The following is a 20,431-nucleotide window of genomic DNA, read 5'->3' on the forward strand; positions in this document are numbered from 1 at the left end:
AGAGGCTGATGTTTCGGGCCTAGACCCTTCATCTGATGAAGGGTCTACGCCCGAAACGTCAGCCTCTCTGCTCCTGTGATGCTGCTTGGCCTGCTGTGTTCATCCAGCCCTGCACCTTGTTGTCTCGGATTCTCCAGCATCTGCAGTTCCTACTATCCCTAACTTAATAATGGAAATGTTCTACAAAAATTCCAACACATGCCCATATAGGGAAATAATCATTAGTCAAGCTCTATACGGATAAACTAAAGGGTTGTTGGAGGTTGGAGATAGGGACATACATGGCCATTAAAGAAACATGAACACACGGAAAAGAATTTTGGATTGGATATGATGGGATGTCTGGGAGCAAACCTACATCATTGTGATAGGTGACTGAGGTACGATACTGGCAGCAGAATTTTTGGATGAACTGAAGTTAGTGCATCATGAAGATGGAAAGGCAGGACAGCACTGGCATGGTTTGGTCTGGAGCTGATATGGCCCTGAAGGAATGGAAACCAGCATAAAAATGAATACTCACTGGCCAATTGCAGATAAATATCATTCAGTTGATTAACATTAACACATTTATAATTTTATCTACTGGCATAACTATCCTTTCTGATAACTACAGAAAGTTGCCCATCATACTTGAGATAGATTTGAAAACATCATAATTTAATTAATTGCCCTGCCAGATTTTTTTTAAAAAAACAATAAATGCAATTTGCTCACGAGGAAAATGCATCAAATTTCTGAACCATGTTGACCAAGGTTTTTCTACAGTTATTTTGAGGTAGCCAACTGCACAGGAGTAAGGCTGCTGCAACTGACCTCTACGTTGTAAGACAGGCAAAAAAAGTAACATACATAAGCACTAGGATCCCAACCAAAATCTCCGAGCAGGAACGTTCAAATGTACATTAAGCAGCATATTGGAATTGGGATGAACAGATTTCAAGTGTCACTTGAAGTCACTTGGGTAAGGGCAAGAGTGCTACCTTCACCACCCTTCAGAAAGAGAGGAGTAAATGAAAATAAAAATTGAAACTGAAGTATTTATTATGACAGCAAATATAATTTGAATAAATTTATACATTTCTCTCAGATACTGAAATTTTGTGTCTCTTTTCATCTTATTTTCCTTGAATGGATTTGAAACAGGCTCCTTCTGTTTCATCATACCAAGTGTGAACTGGAACTGTCAAGGATTTGGATTTGATTTGAAGTGAATTACTCGGAAAATATTTACAGTTGGATCTGTACAGAATTTTTAAAATTAATTTACATATACAGTACTTTGATTTACAAAACCCTAGATATGCAAAAACTCTACTAGTGGATTCATCTGGGATTTGTGTGAAATGCTTCCCATTTGTAGCATTAGCTGGTTTTGTAGTTCAGATTGAAGTATCACTGACATTAATTGAATGCAGAATTAGACATTCCCTAGAACAGAAACAGCATTTCCAGTAATCTTTTCCAAATCTAGGATACAAAAGCCAGAGATTGCCAATCCTCAAAAAATGCAAAATCTACTCTCTCCAACCAAACACAAGAACATTTGATCACGACTAGGAGTAGCTGATGCAGCCATTAAACCTACTCCACCATTCAATAAGATCATAGATGAACAGCTACATCAGCACCACTTTTCTATACTATTCCCTTAGATTTTTGGGGGACTATCAATTTCAATCTTGAACGTACTCACTAATTATGCCTGCACAGCCCTGTATGGTAGAATTCAAATTTTAACAACTCTCCGAGCAAAGAAGTTTCCCATCATCTCAGTGCAAAATTGACTGATTCCTTATCCTGAGACCATCCTCCCTAGCTCGAGAAGGGGGACACCTTATCAGCATCTATCCTATCAAGTCTCTTAAAATTATAAATGCAGAGATCATCTTTTGCTTTTCTGAATTCTGGGGAATTCAAGCCTTGTCTCCTCAATCTCATATTATAACCTCCTTATCCCAGAAATCAGCCTAATGAACCTTTGTTGCATTCCTCTAAGGCAAGTACAAGTGGGACAGCTGTGGCAGAAAACACATGACGACTACTCATGCTTGTCTTCACAAATTTCCAAACTTGAAATTTACCACCCTACAAGGATTTCTCAACTTTACCATGACAAAATTATATTGCTCTTACGATTGATCACTTCATCACAAAAAAAACTGATCTCCTTTGTATAATGTCCAACATTCATATTTATGCTTATTTTCAGTACGCAAATACAACAGACATTTCAAGCCCTTAGAAGAGGTACAGAAGAGGGAATCAAAACAATAACCAGCTTTAGAGCCCTTAGATATCCTAATAGTCCTCACATATTTCAGTCATTTTCAGGAAAAACACAAATGCTTACAAAATACAATTAGACTTTTCAGAAATAATGAGTGTAATTCTATATTCTTTCCAGTTGGACAACTTATTTGAGATGGATAAGGTTGGGAAAACTGATTACAAAAGCATACAATGAGTAAGGATTTCCTGCAAATCATCGAAAGACGAGGTCCTCGGGCAAAACATTCCAAAGCTTTTCTTTTATGAAAGGAGGGTAGAAATCCCGAGGCACAAATTTTTCATACAAAATTTATTTCTCTAATGAAGATTAGAATTATTAATAACAACTGCCTTTATTAAAAAGCAATAAACTGGCATGTTTGATGTAGCGTCACACTTGCCTCCTTTGGAAAAATGGTGTGGTATCATGGAAGGATTTTACAAGGAGACTAAACCTGCTTTAAGTCGTACAAAACTCATTCTGTAGTAAACAGGTCGTGCAGTAGGATTTGAACTCAGGTTCAAAGAACAAAGAAAATTACAGCACAGGAACAGGCCGTTCGGCCCTCCAAGCCTGCACCATTCCTCCAGTTCAAAGGCAGGAGTGCTATCAACTGAGCCAATGAGGTCCCAAATACATGACTGAAATCAGGGAAATATACTACAAAAATATACTTTTTAACAATTTGTTAATTCACAGGATGCAGGCCTCCCTGAATGTCAGTATTTACTGCCATTCCTAAATGACTTCAAATTAAAAAAATGGTATCAACTGAAGTGGTTTTTGTCAGAAGACAGTTGAGAGCCAAATACATTGTATAGGTCTGATGAAACATAGCTCAAACTGGGCAAAGTTAAAATGTTTCTTTTCCTAAAAGGATGAGAAAACGGGACAGGTTGTTAACAACAATTCAACAGTTTCACAGTCAAGACTTTATTAAGACAGGCTTTTTATTCCAGATTTAGGTGACTGACTGATTATTAGGCCAGGTCAGACAGCATGGTAGCTCAGTGGTAAGCACTGTTGCCTCTCGGTGTCAGGGACTTAGGTTTGATCCCAGCCCTGGGCGATTGTCTGTGTGGAGTTTGCATGTTCTCCACTTGTTTGCATGCATTTCCTCCGGGTGCTCCGGTTTCCTCCCACAGTCCAATGAAGTGCAGTTTAGGCGGATAAGCCACACTAAATTGCCCATAGTGTCCAGGGATGTGCAGGCTAAGTGGACTTGCCATGGGAAATACAGGGTTACAGGAATGGGGTGGGTCTAGGCAGGATGCTCTTTGAAGGGTTGGTGTGGCCTGATGGGCTGAATGGCCTGCTTCCACACTATAGAGATTCTATGATTCTCTGGATTACAAGTCCAGTTGCTTAACCATAATTCAGATGTACGTATTTTACCAGCACAAACAAAAACACCTTTACATTGCTGCAAGGACAGACACGTTTCCAAAGCTGTTCATCTTCCACTCTTCGGGACACACGTACCAGAACAAATTTTCTATGATTTCCAACATTTTTGGTTTCTCTACAGCAAATCGTTGATCAGTGGACTTGCCAACCAATCAGCAAACTTTTCTCCCATAGTATATCTTATTGTGAGGGATCTTGTGGTACAATAGTACCATCCATACCTCTGAACACAAAGCCTGGGTTCAAATCTCACCTGCTCTAGGAGTGTGTAAAAACAGCTCTGAACAGACGGATTATAAAATATCTCTACTGTTGTGATCATTTGAAGTATGGCATTCTTGTGTTTGCCCTGATGAATGGAAGATGAAAAAAAACTTTGGCAAAATGTCTTTTTTAGCAATTTTTTTTGTTACCAACAGCTAGTTTTGTTCAGATATTACAGCTGTCCAGCATAAGCATACCTTGAAGTTACTGGAGTTTACCCAACCAGCCGCAAGGCCATCAACCATTCGATCCAGCATAGATTGGTCCTGTTCCAGATCATGGGATTTTTGGCGATCTGTGATGTACTCTATCAGCTCCTGAGCAATTTGCACCCGACGTCCCATGTCTTTCTGCAGCACTTGTGCCAAGAAATACTCCATGCAAGGCTCCATTTTTGCAGTGCAGCCACAGCAGAAACAAGGGCACTAGGTCTGCAAAACAAACTACTTTATATTTATCCTAGAGGTCGCAGATCTGCTTGCTGAAGGTTACTGAACAGTTCTGGTGAGCAGACACGATCTGGGGAACGACAACAATGCACCATGTGTGTTTTCAGGAGCAGCTGGATGAGAGGGGGAGCGTCAAAATCCTAACAAGATAGCAGCAATCCAGGAAAAGTGGGGAGTGCAACAAAGGACAGCCTCATAATTCAATATTCACAGAATTCCTAAAAAAAAACACAAATTACAAGCTTTAAACATCTGATAATGGATAAAATAATAAAACTAACAAGTTAGAAAAAAAACTGCTTTGTGTTGTTCCAGTAATCGATTGTTTGCCTCCACAAGGCCCATTAGATTACAGGACTGACAGATTTAGCACTGCTTTTTTTAAAAAAGCATTGCAATATGTTTCATCCACGATGGCGCGATCGGCAAACGCACAACAAAGGACTCATGCAGTAAATTGGGCGAAAATGCCATTAAAGGGTGATTTTTTGTGCCGTTACAAGGTTTTAAGGCAGCTGCGTCCCTTTTTTTGCAGGATAAAAGATCTTTTCCTGCACATGCGCGGGATTTTCACCCTGACCACCACCTCCTTTTTCCAGTAAACTTCCTGCCAAATTCACATCCCACCGACGGAAATTAAGACCCTACCCCACCCCCACCCGTCCCTATCAACAAGCTGAGAATTGTATAAGCAAAAAAAAAACACAATTCCCCCTCCCTTCCTCAGGAATAGTGCACAGTAGGCAGAGAACCTGAACCTGAGGAGACAGGGCTGCCTGCGATACAACAAAAGTCTGAAATTAAAGCAATGGACCTTCATTGTTCATTTTGTTTTTTTTTGGGGGGGGGGGGAGGGAAAGAGAAGAAAGAAACGGAACGGAACGGAAACAAAGTCATTCACAATTTGAACAAATCAGATGGGAAGTAATTAAAGACAATCTTAAAAAAAATACCCGAAAGGAAAAGAAAGGGTGGACTGTGGTCAAGCAATCTGGGGCGGGGGGGCGGTTTGGTCTCCCAATCCCCTTTGTTTGATTTGGTAAAGGTTAATGATTTATTATTATTATTGGCACTGGGGTTGTAAATATTAACTGAGGAGGTCTCTCTCTCTTCTCTCCCAGCAGCACAGCCATTATTCCAGGATTGTATTTGGCAGCACTGCCTCCCCACCCCGAATATATGAACAGCCGGGCGAGTAACACACACACACACCGATAACACCCTCCTCCCTAAAATAAAACACACACCCACCCCCAGCCTGCCCACCTCCCTCCATTATAAAATGACCCAGTGAGAGCCGGCGCCAAGCCTCCGCCAACAGGCCTCAAACCCGCCCACTCGCCGTAATCTTCCAATTGATTCCTCCCTCACTGCCTGCCCAGCCACACGGACACATAACACACACACACATTTTATATATATATATAAAAACATTTTCTATATCCCCGCCATTTCCCTTCCTTTTTAATAACAGGAGGTGGGTGGGCCTGCTTTAATAACCGCCCTCCCCTTACTACCCCGCACGCCCAACCGGCGCAAACATTTTCCACATCTCCCACCGATTTTCACCCGGTCCAAGTACCGTTTGCCTTTTTTTTTCCTTTTCTCTCTACATTTCCAACGGTAACCGTGCAGTGCAATGCGGCGAGGCTCGATCCGGCCCTTCCACCCCTTCCACCCCTCCTTTTCCTTTCCCCCCCACCCCAACCCTCCTCCTGTCGGACTCACTCTCTGTCTCTGAGCATCCCCAGTTCCCTCCCCCTTTGCCTTTGCCTTTGCCTGCCCCTGCTCCTCCTCCTCCTCCGACCTTATGCCGAACAGGCCAACCCCCACGCCAGTACGTGCTCGCTCCCGACTGTACGTGCGCTCTCTCGGTTGTGCTTGCGCGTGCCCGCTCCAGGTTGTGCGTGCGCCGCTGTCAGAAAGTGTGCCCCGTTCACTTCTCAGTCCCCACCCTGACCACTCTGTGCATGGTCCTTCCTCCACATTCAATGTGGGGGGTGGTGGCAGATTCCGATCCCCCTTCCCTTTATAGTTGCAGAAACTCCAACACCTTTCTATTTCTAACTTCTTCTCTTCCCCCCCCAACAGCGCCAGGGACCCAGGTATCAATTCCACCCTTGGGTGACTGCATGGAGTTTGCACTTTCTCCCCATGTCTGCATGAGTTTCCTCCGGGTGCTCTGCTTTCTTCACACAGTCCATAGGTGTACCGGTTAGATGGATTAGCCGTGCTAAATTGCCCCATAGTATGCAGGGATTAGCCATGGTAAGTGTGAGGTTAGGGGGATAGGGTGGGATGGGTTTGGGTGTGGGTGGGATGCATTTCAGAGGGTTGGTGTGAACGCGATCCATCGAATGCACTGAACCTTCTGCATTTTGTAGGGATTCTATTTTATTCTACCACTAACATCAACACCAACAAGAAAAGTATGTCATTTTGATGCACATCCGATACATTCGAACTCACAGAAAGTGCGATAAAATTCAACTTCTCTCCACGTGGTGAACCCCTGCCATTGAATTGCCCTCGGTGCAATTATGATGCCCACCCCACCTCGAGCGTGCAGCCTGAGTGAAGGGTTCTTACCTGCTTTCTAGCCCTCAGTTTTCCCCAGGTGGACCAACTGCCCCAATTTCAAGGGATTGGTGGCTCCCGTAATAAGGCCTTTGTCCTGTGTCCCGTTGTTTGCTGCTGGTACAGCAGTTGTCAGCTCTAATTTTATCTTTGGCCATTCTCTGGGTGGCCATCTCCCACAGACTAACGAGATACCACCCCCTAGCCACTGTACAAAAGTGTTCCTTATTTTGGGCAAGATGGCGCCAGGGTAAACCGTTCCACTCGGAGCTCCACTCTGCTCGCCAGTTCTCTTTCTTTCTTTGTCCTTTTTCTTTCCTCCCTCCTTCTGTCTACCCCTGTAGTAATTCTATTCCCCCCACCACCCCTTTTAACTGCCTACATAAGGAGTTGGGAAGTAGCAGGGTCGAGACGGGGAGCCACATGGCAGGAGTTGCACATGCAGGTTGTGGCCAGAGCGACGGCGACGAATCAAGAGTGGGCCAGTGAGGCAGCCCAGAGCGGGATGCTGTCAGCAGCATGGCTTGGGCTGGAAAGCCTGGAGCAGGACTCTGGCGGAGGCATGGCGAGGACAAGAAAGCCTTCTCTGGTAGTCTAGTGGTTAGGATTCAGGGCTTTCAACAGCACAGCCCGGGTTCAATTTCCAGTCAGAGAAGTCAAGCTCCCTTAGGGCGGTATGGTGGCACAGTGGTTAGCACTGCTGCCTCATAGTGCTAGGGACCCAGGTTCAATTCCACCCTCAGGTGACTGTTTATGTGGAGTTTGCACATTTTCCCCATGTCTGCGTAGATTTCCTCTGGGTGCTCCAGTTTCCTCCCACAATCCAAAGATGTGCAGGATAGGTGGATTGGCCATAATGTCCAGGGATATGTAGGTTAGGTGGGTTACAGGGGGATGGGCATGGGTGGGATGCTCTGAGGGTTGGTGTGGACTTGTTGGGCCAAAGGGCCTGTTTCCACACTGTAGGGATTCTACAAAAAAGCCCAGAGCAGGACTGCAGCAGTGGAGTGGAAAGCAAAGTTCAACTCTCTTAAGTTATCTTCTTTTTATTATCTTATTCTAAGTTAATGTGAATGGTGCCATTAATGCATGGTGAAGGAACACACTTTTCACTGTATTTTTACATTGAATACACGTGATAATAAATAATTCAATTCAATTATATTCCCAGTGAATTGGTTGTCATGCATTCCCCATTTTGCCTCTATGGCTGCTGCCCCAAGCTTTAGTGCATCCCTTATTAATCCAGGCACGGAATATGCCAGTCTGAAACACATTGTCATGGATAACTGTTTGTGCTGGATGACCAACAAGTCCCAAGCAGACCAATAAGTTTGATTGAGAGGTAACAAGGTGTAGAGCTGGATGAACACAGCAGGTCAAGCAGCATCAGAGGAGCAAGAAAGCTGACGTTTCGGGCCTAGATCCTTAATAAGTTTGATTCATCAATTTGATAGTCCGAACAGTTGATGTTTGTCTCGGTGTGAGTCTCTGGGAATATCCTGTCAAGCACGGAGTCCCACATCATGGAGCTGCTCAGGATGAACCTCAACAAAAATCACTGCCTGCCTTTTCAGACATTCTGATGGTTTCTAACCACTGCCGTCCTATGATAAGAGGTTGAATAAAGTGTGTAGGAACTGTGTGAAGTTTGGCTGAATGAAGGGTGATCTCATTGAAACGTAAACAAAATTTTGAAGGTAGGTCCTTGATAGGGTAGATACCGGAGCCCAGGGGAATTTCTTGGAAATCATAAGTCCCACCCCAACACAGTGTTTTCACAGGAATTGGCATGAAGGTCATGGAAACACAGTTTACAGAGACAGCTGGTCATTTAAATAATTAGCTGCCTCCATTCCTGCGTGATTTTTATGAGGTAGGTATGTCAAAAATCAAAGTGCTCAGTTTAGACATGATGAAAGCCTCCAGCTTGTGGATTCATTTGGGTTACCATAAGACGTAGCAGCAGAAGTTGTCCATTTGGTAATTGAATTTGCTCTGCCATCCATTGAGATCATGGTTGATCTAATTATCATCAACTCCACTTTTCTGCCTTTTCCCCCAGTAACCCTTGATTCCCTTACTGATTAAAAATCTGTCTATCTCAGCCTTGAATATACTTAGTGACCTAGACTCTACATGCCTCTGCGGTAAAGAATTCTACAGATTGACAGCCACCTGAAGAAAAAAAAAATTCTTCCTCGTCTCTCCAGAGTATTTTTGTTTGATAGTTGGGGCACATTTGGGGATGGCAACCTTCCTTTCAGTGGAAGTTATACTCCCTTTGAGAGGGATTAGGTACCCTTTTAGGAGAGATCGGGTGCTCTTGAGATTGGTAAAAGTAGTCACGCTTGTGCGTAAAAAATAAATGAAGTAATTGGGACTGGCAAGCTCTCAAAAAACTGTCAACACCGTGAGAGAATTTTAAAAGATGTAAAAGAACAGTTCAATTGTCAAAGGTCCTACCAAAACCGTCAAGCCATTTGCATTTCCAGGCTTTTTAATCTTTACAAAAAAGTCTGGCCACTTTAAAAATGATCACATTCTGTTTCAAACTGTTTGCAGACATTGACAGGAGGATTTCCATTGCTGGAATAGTGCTGCAGACTGATCTCACCAGGATCCATTATTGCAGTGGGGTACCTTTTATGTTACAGATTGATTGACAGCTCCATGTGGGTTTGGAGTCTTTGCTGTGGAATTATAAATTCCAGTGCTGCTGACACTTGAATAAGATATTCGCTTATCTACTGACATTTTGAGATGAAGGAATTTACTTATAGTAAGATCACTTATGAATGAGAATGGTTTCCTCATTACAGCAAAGACTGCAATACACCTTTTAAACAGAAATGTATCTCTTCTCATGATTACATAGGTCCCACAGACAGTTCATACTGAATAGGAGGTGAATTTGCATATTATGTGAAAGAGGGAAAGGTTGTAGGTGGAGTGCATGTGTTGGCACTAAGCTAGGATAGGAACTATAAAGGTGGTTGTACAGATTCATAAGTGGCTTGAAATGTGTACAATCCTGAGGGTAGATGATATTGAGGATATGGGTGGCATAGACATCAGAGATCACTGGAAATCAGTATAAGAGTGTAAATTGGCATGAAGCGTCTTGGGGTCCGTGAAGATGGGGACAGGGCTTTTGATGACATGGGTTGGGGATGGATGTGTCATGGGCAGGGTATGGGAACTGAAAAAGGTAACTGGCAAGGGCAAGTGGGATGTTTTATGCTACAATCTTTACTTTTAAACTTTAAGCACAGCACTGGAACAACTCAGTAGAAGTTTTCCCCTCCCATCACTGCACTGGATGTGCTCTTCAGGTCACCCCCCCCATGTCACCTCCCATGACTGTCATTTCCCCCTCCTTCCCTCACTAGCACCAAAAATCAGAAACAAATCAACTTGTTGTGAAAATCAGGTTTGTGGATCCAGGAATTCATCCCTCTCTGTACACTCCAACCACAAACAAAAATGAGCCTATGAATGTTTGTTTCTCCCTGTATGAAAGCTATAGGTTTTTGCATAGGTATCCTTGTAACATAAAGTTTAGGTACAGAATGTATAAAATTTTGTTTGGGCTTTTGCTAAGCAAAGAGCTAAACCACTGCCATATGATGAGCTGTTTGCATGCATTAGATAAGGTGCAAGTAAAGGATGTTATGTGATGGTTAGGAATAACGCATTGTATGAAACCAGATACTTGTGGAGGCAAAGGTTAAGAAGTTAGAACAATTCGGATTGGTTAGATGGAAATCAGATTGCTAAAAGATCTCAAGTGTAAAGAGCAATGTAAGCTTATCAAGTGGTTTGGATATTTTAATTTTGTTTATTGTATTTAATCCACGATATGACCACAAGTGCTGTAATGGTCTATTGATGGTAACTTTGAATGGCTAATTATGGTATGAATGGCAAGAGGTAAAGTTACACTGTAATTACTTTGACCAAATATGGGAGCAGAAATCATGGAGCTTTTTTTTAAAGCTCTTAATTCGTTACACCAAAACTACTAACTACCAACTTTTTGACTTGTCAATAACCCAAAATGAAAATTCAGTATTATCAGAATCTTCACACCTGGTGCACAAATTAGGGTGAGGTCAATAATCTCAAACTGAGATTAGGAGAAATTAATTTGCTGAGACAGTTGTGAATTTTATGAATTGTCTATTCCAGAGGTTTGCAGCTGATTTATTGCGAAAATGCAAAGCTGGAATAGTTGGATTTTTAGTCTCCCAAGGAATTAAGGAATATGGAGAACATGTGGTAATTGCATTTCAGGCAGTGATGATCTTATTGAGTGGTTTGAAAATGGTCCACTGTTGTTTTTATTCTATATTCTTGTGTTCTTATTCAGTAGATAATCACAGTAAATTCCAATCCTATCATCCCTTGATGTCCATTTGAATGCAATCAACAATGAGGTTTGGGATTCCTGATGGATTTTTCTTCACATGCACCTACCATGTTCCATATTCTAAGGTCACAAGGCTTCATAGCTCCCACGTGTATGAAAAGTGAACACTTATCTTCAAATGTCTGCATTGATTATTAATTTTATACATTTGTTATGCAGGCAAATTTGTTTCTGAGAAAGAGCACAAACACTAGTAATGCAAAGATGGTTTAATTATAGAAGGAAAGGGAAGGAGGTTATTTTTGCCCATCGTGCTTGTGGCAGCTGTTTGTGACAGCTGTGGCTCAGTGGGTTCGCCCTCTCACCTCTCAAATCAGAAGTTCGACATCCAACTTTGGAAGCCTGAACACAAAGACCACTGCTGATCTGAAGGAGTGCTGCATTGTTGGTTGTGCAGTATTTCAGTTGAGACAGAAAATCAAGTTCTTGTCCAATTTTTCAGCAGAAAGGAAAAAATCCTGTGGAACAATTGCAAAGAAGGAAAGGAAGCAGAGTACTGATAATATTCTGGCCAACAGCTACCTCCTAAGCAATTTCACTAAAATACAAATTGCCAACAACAGGATTTTTTTGAAAATGACATACTTTCCACTTCAGTCATTGGATCATAAAAGAACCAATCGGACATGTTTTCCTGAATTTAACGATGAAAGAGGTAAGGTTTGTTATACCTGCACTGATCTAAGCATGATAATTGTAGAGACCATCATTATTTGTCTGTTATTTTTCTCATTTTTTGGTTTGGAACTGTGACTTGAAGTTAAGAATTAATCTTTGAAAGGTGGGCTGTTTTAAAAGCAAACAAAGGCAATTGTTCTCTGTTGGTAACTGGAAAATAATGCAACTTGGAGGGGAAGCAATGGCCCAGTAGTATTATCGCTGGACTGTTAATCCAGGAAGCCCAGCTAATGGTTTGGGAGACCCATGTTCGAATCCCACCACAGCTGATGGTGGAATTTGAATTCAATAAATATCTGGAATGATGACCACAAATCCATCATCAATTGTTGGAAAAGCCCATTTAGTTTACTAATGCCCTTCAGGGAAGAAAATCTGCCATCCTTATCTGGTCTGGTCTGGTCTACATGTGACTCCAAACATGCAGCAATGTTGTTGACTCTTAACAGCCCTCTGGGCAATTAGGGTTGGACAATAAATGCTGGCTAGCCAGCAATGCCCTCATCCCAAGAATGAATTAAAACAAACTTAATTACTGATCTAAGGATACTGTAGTCAGATCAGCACAAAGTGATTGCTATGCTCAGGGCTGGATGTTGATTTGATCAGTCAAGGGAGGACCAGTGCTAACCAGCCAACCACAGGGAATTTGACTGAAAAGAGAAAAAGAGATACTAACTGACTTTTGTAGGAAACAGTGTGATGTTGGATGCTTCTGGGGACTGTGCTTCCTTTGTTTTGCTCACTGTCTAGTTTGCCTCCAGTTCTAAAATTATGAATGCTCTGAGAAAAGAAATAAGTAAGTATTACTGAAAGTCTGCTGAAACAGTTTGCATTAATCAATGACTTTGGAATTCAAGCAAGATATGCCTGTGAATAATCCATTGTCCAAGGATTTTATGAAGACTTGATAGCCATCATTTGAAACTGTTTATTCAACTATAATTCTTTTGTAAATTACAGTTCTTTTATTTTCTTTCTAATTTATCCCTTAACTGTGTCTGTCTGTCTGTCTGCATGTGATCAGAGGGCGTGGAAACAGGCCCTTCAGCCCAACAACTCCACACCAACCCTCTGAAGAGGGTACCACCCAGACCCATCCCCCTATTCCTGGTAACACACCTAGCCTGCACATCCCCGAACACAATGGGAAATTTAGCATGGCCAATCCACCTAACCTGCACGTCGTTGGGAGGAAACTGAAGCACCCAGAGGAAACCCACACAGACACAGGGACAATGTGCAAACTTCACACAGACAGTTGCTGAAGGTAGGAATTGAACACAGGATTTTGGCGCTGTGAGGCAGCAGTGTTAACCACTGAGCTACCTTGCTGCCCAATATTAATTAGGTTACCTTGTCATTTATCTATATTCTGTTAAAGTTAAAGTGTTAATTTTTGTATAATTTATAAACTTTGTGTCCAGGATTTGGTATTTGTAAAGTCTGACTGGGAACAATTGGGCAGTTTTAACAGTAATTGAATATTTTAATTTCACAGTGTTATGAATCCAATGATAGTGAGGCTGATTTGGTTTGGCTTACTCTCCCTGTATATCCATGTACTTGTACACAATTGTGGATTACAGGATAGATTAATTAAATTGGAGCCTAGTGAAAAAAAAGGGTGTGTACATTCTGTGGAGATTGGTGACTCAGCAGGTTTCAGGCAGAAATTGATGGTTTTGCCACTTTGTCTCAGTGGTCGCAAGTGATCAACATAAAGAGGTGGATCACCAATTTGACTGTTCTTCTGAAGAGGGTAGTGTGGAATCAATTTCCTTCAAGAAGTCCTTGTTTGCAGCAGAAGCATCCATGAATTATCGCTGTAGACAGACTGGTTTCGAACTTGCAATGTGAGTTGGAGAAAGGGTGAAGAAAAAAACCCACTCAAGTCTTTTCTCATCAGTGCATCAGCTACTTATCTGCTCATTGCAGTGAAAACGGAAGCTTAAACAGACAAAAGGTGGGCATGTCAGGTGATCTTTACTCAGTAATTCAACATGGTTGCTGCTGGTGTATTCTCTTTGTAATTTATTTACTTCATATCTAGGAATCCAGCTGTCACAGCCATTGTTCAAGAGATCAGCTTTTAAGACATTACTATGTAGTTTGCCGAGTTCATGTCTGGGAGTCTCGTCTCAATAGCCCCATTGTCCAAGCAATTAGATTCAACTGCTGTGATGAAGAGTCACTGGACTTGAAATGTTAATTCTGTTTTTCTCTCTACAGATTCTATGAGACCCACTGAGTTTCACCAGCACTTTATTTTGCTTCAGATTTCCAACATCCATAGTTCTTTCTTTTTATTCAGTTAGTTTTGATGATTTGTCACCACCAGGTGAGTGCCTCAGGTGATTGCTTTGATGCCTTGCTAATGGAAAGGCAACAGCTTTTTTTGTCATTTGGTAAAATCTCCCTGATATTGTCCTTGATGGATCTTTGTGGATCAATACCATGTATTGAGATACATGGTATCTCAATCGAAATGGTTTGCAGTATGGAAAATATAGGAATGCAAATCGGGTAGCTGTCTTTTCTGTAAGCTCGAGTGACTTTTAGTCTCTCTCTGTAACAGTTTAATTGAGTTTTCCAGCTGGTGCATCAAAAGAAGTTTGACATAAGGCATGTTTTTGTGACACTAGACATTATGACATTGCTGTTTGTGGGATCTTGCTATGCTCGCATTTGTTGCTGCATTTTCTACATTATTACTGAATGCAATTCAAAATTCAAAGTGCTGTAAAGCACTTTGAGATATTCTAAAGTTGTGAAAGTCACTAGATAAATGTGAGTCTGTTTTTTCTTGAAAGAGCAATTCACTTAGTTGCACTTGCCCATTCTTAAAAACTTGCAAATTTTTGCTGTTTGTAATGCATAATGTTCAATTTCTTTTTGCAAGTTGTAATTTAATTTACTTCCACTACTGATTCAGGCAGTGAATTCCTAATTGCAACAACTCAGCACAAGAATGCTTCTCTCCTCCAGGTATTTTGACAATTTACTACTGATCATCAGTAAGTTGATGGAAGGTGTCGTCAACAGAGCTAGCAAGTGAGCTTGCTGAGCGAACACCCTCCAATCATCTGGTACTACTCCAATGGACAGTGAGGACGCAAAGATCATCGCCAAAGGGGCAGCAATCTCTTCCCTTGTTTCCCATAGTAACCTTGGGTAGATCCCGTCTGGCCCAGGGGACTTATCTATCCTCATGTTTTTCAAAATTTCTAGCACATCCTCCTTCCTAACATCAACCTATTTGAGCATATCTACCTGTTTCATGCTGTCCTCACAAACGTCAAGGTCCCTCTCACTGGTGAATACTGAAACAAAGTATTGATTAAGGACCTCCCCTACCTCCTCTGACTCCACATTCAAAAATCTGCCTCCCCTTCTCTCCCTATCTATTTCAGAAATCCGCCTTCCCCTCTCTCCCTATTTATTTCAGAACCCGCTTCCCCTCCCCCATTTCTGAAGAAGGGTCCGTGCCCGAAACGTCAGCCTTCCTGCTCCTCTGATGCTGCTTGGCCTGCTGTGTTCATCCAGCTGCACACTTTGTTATCTCAGATTCTCCAGCATCTGCAGTTCCTACTATCACTGACGCTCAATTTGGGTTCTACCAGGACTGCTCAGCTCATGACCGCATTACAGCCTTGATTCAAACATGGACAAAAGAGCCAAAATGAAAGTGACAGCCCAAACATCAAGACTGCTTTTGACTAGTGCAGCATAGAGGAGCCCTAGTAAAACTGGAGTCAGTGAGAATCAGCGGGGAGAACTCTCCGATGGTTGGAGTCATACTTTGCAAAAAGGAGTTTGGTTGTGATTGTTAGAGGCCAGTCATCTCAGCTCCAGGATATCTGTCAAGAGTACCTCAAGATAGTGTCCTAGGCCCAACCATCTTCAGCTGCTTTATCAATGACCTTTGCTAGATCATAAAGTCAGAATTGGGAATGTTTGCCAATGATCTCAAAATGTTCACCAGCGTTCGCAACTCCACAAATACTAAAGCAGTTCATGTTCAAATGCAACAAGACCTGGACAATATCCATTTTGGGCTGAAAAGTGACAGGTAACATTTGCACCACACAAATGCCAGGCAATGACCATCACCAATAAGAGACAATCTAACCATTGCCCTTGACATTCAATGGCATTACCATCACTGAATCCCCCACTATCAAGATCCTGGGGATTAACATTGACCAGAATCTGAACTAGACTCAACAATAAATACAGCAGCTACAAGAACAGATCAGAGGCTAGGAATACTGCAGCGAGTAACTTACATCCTGATTACACAAAGTCTGTCCACCATCCACAAGACACAAGTCAGGAGTGTGATGAAATACTGCCCATTCATCCGGTTGTGTGCAGCTCCAATAATACTCAAGAAGCTTGACACCATCTAAGACAAAGCTGCTTTCTTGATTGGCACCACATCACAAACTCTCTACTACTGTTTTTGCATAGCAGCAGTGTGTACCATCTACAAGATGCATTTCAGAAATTTATGAAGGCTCCTAAGACAACACCTTCCAAGCCCATGAATATTACCATCTAGAAAGACAAGGACAGCAGACATATGGGAACACCATCATTTGTAAGTTACCCTCCAAGCCACTCACCATCCTGACGTGGAAATATATCACCATTCCTTCACTATCGCTGGGTCAAAATCCTGGAATTCCCTCCCTAAGGGCATTGTGGGTCAATCTACAGCACTGGACTGTAGCAGTTCAAGAAGTCAGCTCACTACAACCTTCTCAATGGCAACCAGGGACGGGCAATAAATGCTGCCCAGCCAGCGATGCACGGTGTCATAATTGAATTAAAAAAATTAAAGCTGTGCCAGTGGAAACAAATTTATCTTACTGATTCAATTAAAATATTCTGTAATATTGAACAGCTCTATATAATTTCAACTTACCTTCCGTGCTCAAAGCAAAACAAAATCTGTCTCTCTGGTCTGACATATAACAGAAATCTCTGATCCCTGATCTCGTGCACCTGAATCTCTTCCTCAAGTTCTGAAATGCCTTATCCTTCCAACAATGGTCTGCATAAACATTGCTGTATTTGTAAATTGTGCATTTGCAATAATAATTTGTCCCAATTAGCTTTATAGTAAAATGTTGACAGAAAAGTAAAGCTGCCACAGTGGTTGAGTTGTACTTTCTTGTATTTTGGTTTTTTGACTGTCAATACAAAATCTATCAAGTAGCCTGAGGAATCAGTCTATTTATTCAATTTGTGTCAACTTGATGAAATCACTTCAGTACCAAGTAAAGTATAAATTTGATATTGCAGAACTTGACTATTGCTGATGAAAGAGACACATTTTGTCAAAGCTTTTTGCCTTGCATTCACCAGGACAACTTGCAAGAATACTAATTTAAGGGGGAAACTAATATATATACTGTATGAGAATAGGATCCTTCAGTTGTTCACAACAACTTGGTTGAGTGGGCAGAAAAGTGACAAATTGAACTCAATCTGGAGAAGTGTGAATTTATGCATTTGTGATGGCAAACAAAGCAAGGGAATACATATTAAACTGGGTATTGAGAGAGATACTCTGGTAAAGAGAACACATGGAATGCTTTCCTTCATTGTTCAAAGTATTGAATTCAAAAGCAGGGATGTGATTAGTGGAGTCTGATGCACAGTTCTGATCACCACATAACAAGAAGGGCATAATTGCTCTCTCTCTCTCTCTCTCTCTATCTCTCGCAGAGCTTTGCAAGAATGTTGCCAGGGCCTAAAAGTTGTATCAATAAGGAAAGATTGGGCAGTGAGAGTTGTTTTTCTTAGAACAAAGAAAGCTGAGGGATGACTCAATTGAACTGCACAAAATAGTCCCCCTTGTCATCATCTACCATCCCACCAGCATCCACATAAAGATGATCATTAGCTGCCATTTCCACCACCTCCAGCAGGATACCACCACCAGACACAGATCCTCTTCCCTTCCGTTGTCTGCCTTCTGCAAGGACCATTTCCTCTTGGACATCCTGGTCCACTTCTCCTTCACTCCCAACACATCCCCACAGCCCCTTCCCCAGCAATTGCAGAAGGTGTAACTCCTCCATGTTTACTTCCTTCCTCCCCACTATCCTAGGCCTCAAACACACCTTCAAGGTGAAGCACCGCTTCACACAATCTGCACTTCACACAATCTAGCTTACTGCATTTGCTGCTCACAATGTGGTCTCCTCTACGAAAGGGAAACAAAATGTAGACTGGGTGACTGCTTTGCAGAGCACCTACACTCTGTCTGCAAAAAGACTTTGAGCTTCCAGTTGCTGCCACTTCAACACATCACCCTGTTCTCCGGCGAATATCTCTGCCTCAGGCTTGCTGCAATGTTCCAGTGAAGCTCAGTGCAAGCCAGAAGAACAACGCCTCATTTTGCACTTGGGAGCCCTGCAGCCTTCCGGACTCAATATCAAGTTCAACAATTTTAGAGCTTGAGCACTTTTCCCCATATTTTCCCTCACCACCCCCATACACCAGGACTTATTGTCACATGGTCGGCTGTTACAAACATCCATTGTCGGTCACTAATAGTCCTCATTAGCAGTTATTCATCAACCCCCGCAACTGACTTTCAACCACTTCATTGTCTGCCCAACTTTTTCGCTTTTATTGGGCCCTATGTCTACCTACTGTTTGTTCTCATGCAAACCGCCCCCACTCCCCCACCATCTTATGCATAAGAAACAAGATCCTTTTTCTAGCTACCATCTATTGGGCATACTATGTAGAATTCTTACAGTATGGAAGCAGGCCATTCAGCCCATTGAGTCCACACTGACCCTCTGAAGAGCATCCCACCGAGTCCCACCCCACCCTTGCAACCCTGCATTTCCCATGACTAACCCACACATTACTGAACACTTAGCATGGTCAATCCACCTAACCAGCGCATCTTTGGACTGTGGGAGGAAAGTGGAGCACCCAGAGGAAGCCTGTGCAGACACGGGGAGAACATGCAAACTCCCCACAGACAGTATCCCGAGGCTGGAATCGAACCTCAGTCCCTGGTGCTGTGAGGCAGTAGTGCTAACCACTGAGCCGCCATGCTGTCTCCTGAGGGCATCTTCTGAGAAAGGGTCACTGGATCCAAAATTGATTTCTTTCCACAGATGCTGCCAGACCTGCTGAGATTTTCAAGCAATTTCTGTTTTTGTTTCAGATTTCCAGCATCCGCAGTTCTTTTGGTGTTTTGTGCAAAATAGTAAGTGCCTTGGATAGAGTAGATAGGGAAATACATTTCCCCCAGTGCAGAAGTCAGTTACCAAGGTGCACAGATCATTAAAAAGGGATGACAGAATCAACCAAGAAATTCCAAGTTGGTCAGTCTAATCTCGGCGGTGGTGAAATTATTAGGAAGCATTCTGAGAGGCAGAATAGATACTTGGAGAGGTATTGATTAATCAAGGGGAGGCAGTATGGTCTCTGATGAAGGGTCTAGGCCCGAAACGTCAGCCTCTCTGCTCCTATGATGCTGCTTGGCCTGCTGTGTTCATCCAGCCCTGCACCTTGTTGTCTCTTGTTAAGGAAAGGTCTTGTTTGACAAATTTGATTGATTGTTTTGAGCAGGTAGCCAGGAGCGTTGGAGCATTGGAGGGTGAGGGGTGGCCTTATTGAAATCTATAAAATCGTGAGGGACATGGATAGGGTGAATAATCAAGGTCTTTTCCCCAGTGTAGGGGAGTCCAAAACTAGAGGGCACAGGTTTAAGGTAAGAGGGAAAAGATATAAAATGGACCTAAGGGGCAACTTTTCATGCAGAGAGTGGTGTGTATATGGAATGAATTGCCTGCGAAAGTGGTGGAGGCAGGTACAGCATCTGGATGGTTATATGAATGGGAAAGGTTTAGGAGGATATGCTGGCAAATTGGACTAGATTAATTTGGAATATCTGGTTGGCATGGATGAATTGAAACGAAGGTATGTTTTTGAGCTGCATATCTCTATGACTCTATGACTATATGAGTTTTGATGAGGGTAATGCATTTGATGTGATCTGCATGGACTCTAGCAAAGCTTTTGGTAAGGTCCTGATAAGCTATTAGGCAAGTTTGGATCAGCTGAGTAGTTTTGCCTTGCAGCAGCAAAGGTTGAGAGATGAACCGATAGAGAAGTATAAGATAATGAGGGACATGGATAGGGTGAATAAGAAAGCCGTTTTTCCATGAGTAGAGGGGTCAATAATGAGGGGCATAGATTTCAGGTAAGAGGTAGAAGGCTGAGAGGAGATTTGAGGAGAATGTTTTTAGCCCAGAGGGTGGTGGGACTCCGGAACTCAATGTCTGCTAGGGTGGCTGAGCCAGAAATTCTGATAAC

General features: G+C 42.4%; 1 protein-coding gene across 1 annotated transcript in view; it reads right to left on the reverse strand.

Moving 5' to 3' along the window:
- Positions 1 to 4,335, reverse strand: part of si:dkey-219c10.4 (high affinity cGMP-specific 3',5'-cyclic phosphodiesterase 9A) — a 123,626-nt gene extending 119,291 nt beyond the window's left edge. Inside the window, exons 1-2 of the mRNA XM_048599250.1 lie at positions 4,141 to 4,335; positions 3,933 to 4,028 (exon numbers count right to left, since the gene is read on the reverse strand). Of these exons, the coding sequence (XP_048455207.1) occupies positions 3,933 to 4,028; positions 4,141 to 4,335 (291 nt within the window). The remainder of the gene's footprint in view (positions 1 to 3,932; positions 4,029 to 4,140) is intronic.
- Between the last annotated feature and the right edge of the window lie 16,096 nt (positions 4,336 to 20,431).

The sequence above is a fragment of the Rhincodon typus genome, chromosome 7 (genome assembly GCF_021869965.1).
Source record: "Rhincodon typus isolate 14 chromosome 7, sRhiTyp1.1, whole genome shotgun sequence".
Taxonomy (NCBI): domain Eukaryota; kingdom Metazoa; phylum Chordata; class Chondrichthyes; order Orectolobiformes; family Rhincodontidae; genus Rhincodon; species Rhincodon typus.